Raw genomic sequence first — 10464 nt, 5'->3', positions numbered from 1 at the left:
CGCTCTCGGCAGGGGCTTCCGGTCTTGCATGGTGCCGCTCCCGTACCAGGCGGTGGTGTTACCGGTCAGGACGCTCTCAATAGTGCACGTGTGGAAACTCCTGAGTATCTGGGGAGACGCTCTGAGTTTCCTCAGACGTCTGAGGGGGAGCGGTATCTGCTGTGACGTCCCCACCACCGCGTCCGTGTTCGTAGTCCTCCTCTGGTCCTTGGTGATGGACACCAAGATACTTGGAGTGGTCCACCCTCTCCACAGGGGTCCCATAGACGCTTACAGGGCTGTAGATCCTCCCATGATCCTCTACTGTATCTGTTTCCCTGGTATTGGACTAATAGTTACACTGAGCAGGATGTGATAATAAGATAAGAATCGATGTGATTGGTCGGTCATGCTGTGGAGTCAGGAGTGAGTAGTTTCTCAGCTCGCCGCCCTGACGGTTGTGAAGAGGCGCTGACATCTGAGAACAGCTGGATCGTCTGAGACATCAAACCTTTATTCATACTCATAAAGCACTGAGGTTTCCCTCATTTACAATGTTGACGCGTTCACACAAATACACAAGTAACAACAGAACAAATACAATAATAATAATAATAATTTAAAACAATTACAGGTCTAAGTACAAATGCCAAGATCCAAGGATTTAAACTCTGCGACTGAAGGAAGGACCTCAAGCTTTAGAGTGTGTTGTAGAGTATTCCAGGTATAAGGAGCATCATGGACAAAAGCAGATCTACCGAGTTCAGAATGCACACGAGGAACCCTGAAAACAAGCTGATCGTTTGATCGGGTCTGGGAGGTACCAACGCTCCAGTCCAACAGAGATGAGATGTATGGTGGAGGTTTACCAATAATGGCTTTGAAAATAAACAAATACCAGTGATAGTTACGCCTTACTGAGAGAGGAGACCAGCCTACCTTCTCATAAAGAGCACAGTGGTGGGTGTCATAACTATCACCCGTAATAAATCTCAGGGCGGAATGGTAGACAGAGTCGAGATCATATCTGGTGGGCCACAGTTTAAAGAGAATAGCGCCTCCTTGTGGTGACACTTGCACAGCTACATCGTTGCAGTTACACAACATAGACACCAGGTGGAGACACTGAGATGTCACAGACTCACCAGACAGCATCCCGAACATCCCTGAAATGTGGAGGATGTGAGGACATAATGTCCAAGTGACTAAGGATGGGCACATCATTGTATATGGGCCTATACACAGTATGGGTTGAGACAAGCTCTCCTCTATCCAATCCCGTGTCTTACAATCACCCAGACCATGTTCTCATGGAGATGACCAGCTGGAAACGGGGAGAACGTGTGAGTTGGAAATACTGAGGTTGTCAGCTCAGCTGTGTTCTTGACGGGTTGTGTAAAAACATGATCTGTGAGGGAAGCCTGACAGCACAATCGCGCCATAGATAGTCTGACTATGCACAATAGTAAAGTCAACTTTAATACATAAAGGCTTAATGATAACAGAATTCCTCAGTAAGCCTAAGTTCTGACGAGACGTCTAGGCATTTGAAAGACTGGTCACGTTTTCTTAGCATGGACGTGACATTAAACACACCGGGGCCCCGTCTGACCGTTACCTCCGCCCCAGAGACAGCGCAGGGTCAGAGGTCATGTTTTCAGTGGCGTGTGTACGTCCGTATACATATGTATGTCTGTCAGCAGGATAACGCAAAAACTGCCGCACCGATTTTCACGAAACTGTGGAAGGGTGTAGTGTGGGCCACCTCAGAACCTGTTAAATCTTAGAGCAGGTCCGAATCCAGGGGCCTGTCCACCGCCCGCCCAAACACGGCCGGCCAATCACCTCCATTCATTCTTTAGACCAGGTTTACACTCAAACTACCAGACTGACTTTCATGCAAATCAGTGGAAGGGTGTAGCATGGACCAATTTAGAACCAATTCAATTGTGGCATGCACAGAGCCACAACATGCATTCAAAGGCGGAGGTCTGTGGTCTCTGAGCACCATTTCTAGTTGATATCATGTTTTTTTGGGTGTGTGTGTTGGACCTGCAGAGGTGTACAGTTTGGAAAGTGGTGGATTTGCTGATCCTAGATCCGGCCCCATAAGGACAACCTTCAACATAAATAGTTACACTGAGCACCAAAGTATATGCTTTATGTAAGAATCTATGTGCTTGGTTGGTCTTGTTGTGGAGTCGGGAGTAGTTTGTCAGATAGCCATTTGTGTCTTCAACATGAGGAGGTGCTGACATCTGAGAACAGCATAATGCTCATCTGAGACATGGTCGTGTCAGGTGTGCCGACAGTTTAAACAAGAGATTCGTTTTTACTTGCATTTGAGTTGTGCAACTACGGTTGGCTACATAGTTGCAATTACAAATAATAGCCACCAGGTGGAGATGTTGCAGACTCACCAGACAGAAGCCTGGAGGATGTGAGTAACTGTGCCCAAGCGACAAAGGATGGGCGCGTCATTGTAGATATGGGCCCCGTGGGTTTAATACATGGATGTATGGTTTAATAGCTCTCCTCTATTCAATCCTGTTTCCTATCACCGGATTATGTTCCCAGGGGTGTAGGGAAATGTAGGCCTACTTTTAATGTGAGTTGGAAATACAACTCTGTATAGCTGTGCTCAACAGGTTGTGTAAAGTCATTATCTGGGAGAAAGCCGGGCACCACAATTTCTCCATAGATTATAGGATTATGTCACAAGAGTAAAATACACATCGATACATAAAAGCGATTGATAACGAAATTCCGACGGCGCATCAAGGCAGTTGGGGAAAAAACGGTCACGTTCCCCTCAGCACGGACGTGACCTTCTCCACGCCGTGGCGGCCATCCGATGTGATTCATCTCACATGTAAGCACGTTGCGTCCGCCGCTCCTTAAATACCGCGTCCCTCCCCCGCGCGCGGCACTGCTGCGGAGACGCTGAATCCAGACATCCAGCGGCCGAGAGGAGAGGAGCGCTCAGTCCAAGACATTCCAACAAGACTTCAGGCTTTTCTAGCTCGCTCACATTAAAACCTACAAGGTAAGATATCTGCAGTGTATTTAGAAATATTCTACAGTACGGATGTGGATGGTGCTATAACTGTGTAGCCTGGTTTTGTATGGAAAATCCGACGCAGCTTTCTTTGGTGAGATAGGCTACTCAGATAGTGGATGATGCTGTGCGCTCTGGAAGTTCATCAGTAGGCAAGTACACGACTTGCTACGTTATCTGATGGTGACTGAAAACGTGCACGCCTAGCCTATACCAGGAAGTTAAAAACAAAAAAGTGAACAAAAAATATGAATGAGGAAGAGACTGTGTGCCAAGATCCTGCCAACATAGATGGGTTTTAATTGATAAATTAAAACAATGTGTGTTGGACACTTTAAATGCTAACGTTACTCCAGCCTGACTGATGTCAGAGCCGTTTTATAACAGATTACGTAGCCTACAGTATTCTAGCCTACGCGGGGAGCCACCGGACATTTCGAGGACACTGCAAGTCACTGTGAATTGATAAAACATGTTGCTGCAATATGTTGCCTTATGCTATTAGACGTCTACCGGGGTGGAAATGTTTAATGTATTGACATAGTCTAATGTCTTATTGGTCGGAGGGTTAGGCTATAAAAGAAATAGCATTTACCCTTAACAAATGCCTATATTTGTTAATATTGTTATTATTGTTTGTTTGTTATTTGTTTGATCCCTCGATTTTTTACACCATGCGCCGGAGACTATAATGTATGGCTATATGTGGTGGATTAATTAATTTAATGAGTGAGGCTGTTTTCATCACGACCGACGCGCCACGATACCCCCCCCCCCCCCCACCTGTAGACTGCGCATCCGAGACTACGTGACCAGATCTTCGTACTACATGGAGCGCTCCACAGAGAACCACGCCCATCGCGCAAAGCATCTTGGTATCCGTAGTTCATTTGCTACCATCATCGTGCATAAACACTTAGCATGATGTGATAGTACCTTAGACCAGTGGTTTTCAAGATTTTTTCTCAACATTAACAACGCATTTTAAAACACTTTCCCATGGACCGCCTGTAGTTACCCCATAGACCACTAGGGGTCCGTGGACCCCTGTTTGAGAAACACTCTCCTAAACTGTCCAAATAATTGTAAAATCTTCTAAATTTGTTAGCCATTGGGTATTGTGTCACCCTTGTTTGTGGAGCTCCAGTCATAAGGTCTGTCCATCACTCAGATTACAGTCATGGAGGTAACAGGACAGATGGCTCATTCTAGGGTCATGTGCTTGTCTAGGAAATAGGTTGTGGCCTGTGGACTTGATACTCCGGTTGCCTATTCCAGAATCACAACCTCTCGAGCATCTCCGGTCATCTCGTGTCGGTCTCATGCTGCCAGTTGGCTTTTAGGACCCAATTGAGGCAGGCGGCAGATAACGCAGCTACGTCTGGACTGGCAGCTGTACGGTCTAAAGGTCATATGTTTGATAGACCTCGAGGGGCCCTCAGCAGTCAGCGCAGGGGCCAGAGGCCCCTGGAGATGAGTAATATGAACGACCTGTGGTGGTGAGCAGGACACCCTCTCTGAAGCTTTGGGATGGGTTTGAGACTGAAGAATGTCTTGCTGTGCTAGGATGTGTGTGTGTGTGTGTGTGTGTGTGTGTGTGTGTGTGTGTGTGTGTGTGTGTGTGTGTGTGTGTGTGTGTGTGTGTGTGTGAAGGCTAGTGGGATGTGATCTGGATGGTATGGCGGTTGTAGGTCGACAAATGTCAAGAACTCTGGTCTGGTGTCATGGTTACAAGAACTCAGCTTCAAAGACTGCTCCGGGCAAAGATGCACACGGCAGTATAGCGCCCCCTGTCTCTCTCCAGCAGTATAGTGCCCCCTGTCTCTCTAGCTGAGCATTGTGCAACGTGACTCCACTGTCGAAATAGGTTTCCTCTTAACAAGACTGGCTTTCAGTCTCATTCTGTAATACTATCCTACTCTTCTAGCTCCTCTGTGGACTCACTAGGGCCTGTCCTCCTCTGGTCACTCCTCACAGCCTGCGTGTGTGTGTGCGTGTGTGTGTGTGTGTGTGTGTGTGTGTGTGTGTGTCCAGGCCTACAGCAGCTCTCTGGCTCATTAGGCAGATCCCTCTCTCAGGAACAGATAACTGGATAAGAAGCGGGCCGGCCTACTTCAGCCAGCAGGTGTGTGTGTGTGTGTGTGGGGGGGGGGTCTTAAATAGCCTCTTCCTGAGGGCATTACGGCGTATTAATCCCCAGAGCTACTCCACTACGTGCCTGTGTCCACACAACCCTGGAGAGGCGTGCCTGCGAGTGACGATGTCAACACGCTCCACCAGTTCACCAGGAAGTCAAGAGTGAGGGTGAGAGAGAGAGGGGTAGCCATGGAGACTCGGGACTGCTGCGGTCACGGGAGCGGCCGCGCACTGGGGATGAACTTCCTGTCCGCATCCTTCCTGTCTGGATGTCGTTGCGTTCTCATAGATACCCCGGATTTGACCTGAAGAGTGTGATTATTAGAAGTCTAGCTTTGTGTAGCCAGAGCTACCGTATCTCCACACTTTGTTTACGCTGTGCCAGCTGGAGAAAAGGTCTGGCTGGACTCATTACCGTTCGGAGATGGGGGGGCGGGCGCTGTATTTCCAATCACAGTCTTCTTCGGCAGTAATAAACTGTGTCTTGGTTTCTTTAAACCAATCACAGTCTTCTTCGGCAGAGCGGTCGCTAGGTTGTTGTCGTTTCACGTAGTCTGAATCCGATTGGGCGGACAACAGATTTCGCCACCACCGATTGGGCAGTAATAAACGAATGACGAGGCTTATCCTCAAAATCTACTTCCACGGAGTCAGACTGTTAGAAGTCCTGTTCTACAGAAACCAAAACAACACAAAAGCAGGGAGGGGAGAAGGTCAGTCTGTCTCTCTGACCAGTCATGTGAACCGGCCCTGCGTGAGCCTATTAGCACTGGTGCTGTTTCACACATTATATAACATCTCTCTTCCCTACTTCCGTCCCCTCTCTCTCCCTCCCTCCCTCCCTCCCTCTCTCTCCATCTCTCTCCCTCCCTCTCTCTCTCCCTCCTTCCCTCCCTCTCTCCCCCTCTCTCTCCCTCCCTCCCTCCCTCTCTCTCTCTCTCTCTCCCCCTCCCTCCCTCCCTCTCTCTCTACCTCCCTCTCTCTCCCCCTCTCTCTCCCTCCCTCCCTCCCTCTCTCTCTCCCCCTCCCTCCCTTCCTCCCTCCCTCCCTCCCTCCCTCTCTCTACCTCCCTCTCTCTCTCCCCCTCTCTTTCTCCCCCTCCCTCCCTCCCTCCCTCAGATGACCACTAAGGAGAAGCTGATCACCCATGTGATGAAGGAGGAGCCGGTGGGCTGCAGGAACAAGGTGACGGTGGTGGGCGTGGGCATGGTGGGCATGGCCTGCGCCGTCAGCGTCCTGCTCAAGGTGAGGAAGAAGGGAGCGGGGGGGTGGGGGATTAGAGGGAGGGAGGCAGAACCCCGCCAGCTAGGGGCTCCAACGCAGAACAAACACGGACCCTGGGTCCAGTCACAGAAACCCCTCCAGGCCGGTGATTAGAGAAGCCATTCTTCTGCCTAAGTCGTTCTCTCTGGTTTATTTTGGGGATTGAGACCCTGTCGCCCGGGGCGGTTTAAAGCCATTCAGAGCAGTCATCCAGTCTTTCTGCTGCCGGTGGACGGACAACAGAGAGAGAGAGAGAGAGACTGACCACAGCTCTGTTAGCTCACGTTAGCAGCGCTGAGGGTTTCACAATGGACAGACTACTTCTTTCTTTTTTTGTGTGATTTTTTGCTTGGACAAGGAAAACATGTTTTCCATGCCAATAAAGCCCTTTGAATTGAATTGAGAGAGAGAGAAAGAGAGAGAGACAGAGAATGAGAGAGAGAGAGAATGAGAGAGAGAAGGAGAGAATGAGAGAGAGAGAGAGATAGAGAGAGAATGAGAGAGAAAGAGAGAGAAAGAGAATGAGAGAGAAAGGGAGGGATCTGGGTCACTGACTCAGCTTTTTTTTTCCAAATATGTCCAGTCACAGGTTTATTTACTAGGAACAGGAGGTTCTGGTCAGCCTTCTACCAGGGGATGAATCTGATTGGTCAGTTGTCAGGATAACGTATGCACCCTGTGTGTGTACCGGTCATGTGTAGTAAAGAAAGGAAAGAAAGCATCAAGCCAATATTACAGAAAAGGACTGTGGGATTTTTTAACTCACTCCAAGTGGTATTCTAACCTTACTATAACATGAATGTTTATAGCACCCATCCAGAGATCATCCCTTAAAGTGTGTGTGTTTGTGTGTGTGTGCGCGTGTTTGTGTATGCGCGTTTGTGTGTGCGCGTATGTGTGTGTGCGTGTATATGCGTGCGTGTGTATGTGTGTGTGTATGCGTGTGTGTATGTGTGTATGCGTGTGTGTATGTGTGTGTGTGTGTGTGTGTATGCGTGTGTGTATGTGTGTGCGTGTGTGTGTATGCGTGTGTGTGTGTGTGTGTATGCGTGTGTGTATGCGTGTGTGTGTGTGTGTGTGTGTGTGTGTGTGTAGGACCTGTGTGACGAGCTGGCGCTGGTGGATGTGATCGAGGACAAGCTGAAGGGTGAAACTATGGACCTGCAGCACGGCTCCCTCTTCCTCAAGACACACAAGATCGTAGGAGACAAAGGTGAGACGCCGGCACACACACACGCACACACACACGCACGCACGCACACACACACATACGTACACACACACACACACACGCACGCACACACACACGCGCACACACACACACACAGACATATGCACACACAGACACACACACACAGACACACTGTGTAGCTCCACTGTGAGGCAGAGCCAGCTGTGTGACTCCTCCTCCTCCTCCTCCCCCTCCTCCTCCTCCTCCTCCTCCTCCTCCTCCTCCCTCAGACTACAGTGTGACGGCTAACTCCCGGGTGGTGGTGTTGACGGCGGGTGCTCGTCAGCTGGAGGGCGAGAGCCGCCTCAACCTGGTGCAGCGCAACGTCAACATCTTCAAGTTCATCATCCCCAACATCGTCAAATACAGCCCCGACGCCATCCTGCTGGTCGTGTCCAACCCCGGTAGGTGTGTGTGTATGTGTGTGTGTGTGTGTGTGTGTGTGTGCGTGGCAGACCGACTAAGGTAACATTCACAAAAACTTTTTCTCACTCTACCACTTTTTGATTGACGTTTTTTTTTTTTTTTTACAGCGCTGTGATTTAAACGATGGAGAATATATATTTTGGCCGTCCTTAACCTCAGTGTGGACATTTTGTTTCATGTGGGCGTGCGAGCATCCTTCCTTTCATCTTGTGTGAGAGTGGAAACAGACAGAAAGATGGCGATCGTAAACCTGAGTGACTGTGACCCTCTCAACCACTCCTCTCCTCCTCCTCCTCCTCCCCCCCCCCCCCTCCCCCCTCTCTCCCTCTCCCCCTCTCTCCCTCCTCCCAGTGGACATCCTGACCTACGTGGCGTGGAAGCTGAGCGGCTTCCCTCGCCACCGCGTGATTGGCTCCGGCACCAACCTGGACTCCGCCCGCTTCCGTCACCTGATGGGGGAGAAGCTGCACATCCACCCCAGTAGCTGCCACGGATGGATCGTGGGCGAGCACGGAGACTCCAGCGGTACGACCTGTCTGTCTGCTCTGCCTGCTCTCTGTCTGTCTGTCCATCTGTCTGTCTGTCTGTCTGTCTGTGTGTGTGTGTCTGTCTGCCTCTCTGTCCATCTGTCTGTCTATCTGCCTGCCTGCCTGTCTGTGTGTGTGTCTGTCTGCCTCTCTGTCTGTCTGTCCATCTGTCTGTCTGTCTTCCTGTCTGTCTGTGTGTGTCTGTCTGCCTCTCTGTCTGTCTGTCTCTCTATCTGTCTTTCTGTGAGTGTGTGTCTGTCTGTCTGCCTCTCTGTCTGTCTTTCAGTCCTTTCCATCTTGTCTGTCTGTCTCTCTGTCCATCTGTCTGTCTGTCTATCTGAATGCCTGCCTGTCTGTGTGTGTGTGTCTGTCGGCCTCTCTGTCTGTCTCTCTATCTATCTTTCTGTGTGTGTGTGTGTTTGTGTGTCTGTCTGTCTGCCTCTCTGTCTGTCTTTCAGTCCTGTCCATCTTGTCTGTCTGCCTGATCCGTCTGTCCTCCGGGTGTGGCCCTCTGTGACGGCCGTGTCTCTGGCTCCGCCCCTCAGTGCCCGTGTGGAGCGGCGTGAACGTGGCCGGGGTCTCCCTGCAGGGGCTCAACCCGCAGATGGGCTCCGCCGACGACAAGGAGGCCTGGGCAGACGTCCACAAGATGGTGGTCGACAGGTGAGGCTCGCTGGACACCGGCCCTAACCCTAACCCCCCACCGATACATCACTAACACAATGGAGAATGTTAATGATTACGATTGGGCGCCATCTACTGCGTTCAGGGAGGAGGAGTAAAGGGGAGCGAGGAATTTGAACCAAGGGCTCTAAGCCAGGAAGCATGCTGGTACATGAACACACCGCAACAGTGAGCTTTCAACAACGGGGCAACTAAGCCTAATGTAGGGGTTTGGTTTAGCAGTTCAGAACAGTGTCAAAGCCACGCTGGGGACCTCAGTTAAAGTCCACTATAGCAAGCTACTTATCCTAGCTACACACTGTGTACTGGAACTGTGTTTGTTAGAATGGCTCTGAGGTGATGATCATTCAATCACGGACAGCATGTATGATAGGGTGAGCAATAGGGGTGTAACGATACACTAATCTCACGATACGATGCACAATATTGGGTTGACGATAACAATACGATACGATTACGAGGTGTGAAGCGTTGCAGTAGCACTGCTCCAATAGTGCATTTCTCCATATTTCTACTCCACTTCACTTTGTGAATTTAGAGCTGAACTGTTGTAATATCATGGATAGGCCTAGAGACAAAAGACGTGTTTGTTACCAGCGTTGTGTAGCCAGTGTTCACTGATATACAATAAACATATCACAACTGTCTGTCTGCGTCAGTGCGTATGAGGTGATCAAGCTGAAGGGATACACCTCCTGGGCCATCGGCATGTCCGTGGCTGACCTGGTGGAGAGCATCACCAAGAACATGCACAAGGTCCACCCCGTGTCCACCCTGGTCAACGTGAGTCTACACACACACACCACCTAAACACACACACCACCTAAACACACACACACACCTAAACACACACACAGCTGCTGTTATCCATCTCACCTGAGCTGTTACCAACCACTCTCACCTTCTCTACCTCTCTCACACACACACCCCCCCCCCCAGGGCATGCACGGCGTGCACAACGACGTGTTCCTGAGCGTGCCCTGCGTCCTTGGCAACAGCGGCCTGACGGACGTGATCCAGATGACCCTGAAGCCCGAGGAGGAGAAGCAGCTGGCGAAGAGCGCCGAGACCCTCTGGGACGTCCAGAAGGAGCTCGCCCTGTGAGGCGGCCCTTCCCACACACACACGCATACACACACACACACACACGCCCCCGAGTC

At 50.3% G+C, this 10464-nt stretch overlaps 1 protein-coding gene across 1 annotated transcript; it reads left to right on the top strand.

Moving 5' to 3' along the window:
- Positions 1-2894: 2894 nt before the first annotated feature.
- On the top strand, positions 2895-10408 carry ldha (lactate dehydrogenase A4; the record flags this gene model as incomplete). The annotated part of the gene is made up of 8 exons (XM_084451099.1): positions 2895-3025; positions 6293-6418; positions 7532-7649; positions 7898-8071; positions 8445-8618; positions 9166-9283; positions 9964-10087; positions 10244-10408. The coding sequence occupies exons 2-8, from the start codon at positions 6293-6295 to the stop codon at positions 10406-10408; spliced, it is 999 nt and encodes a 332-aa protein (XP_084307225.1). The 5' UTR covers positions 2895-3025.
- Positions 10409-10464: the final 56 nt, after the last annotated feature.

Source organism: Borostomias antarcticus, assembly GCF_949987555.1.
Source record: "Borostomias antarcticus genome assembly, chromosome: 16".
NCBI classification, from domain to species: Eukaryota; Metazoa; Chordata; class Actinopteri; order Stomiiformes; family Stomiidae; genus Borostomias; species Borostomias antarcticus.
Note: the sequence above shows the minus strand (reverse complement) of the source record. Positions and strands in the feature narration are given on the sequence as shown.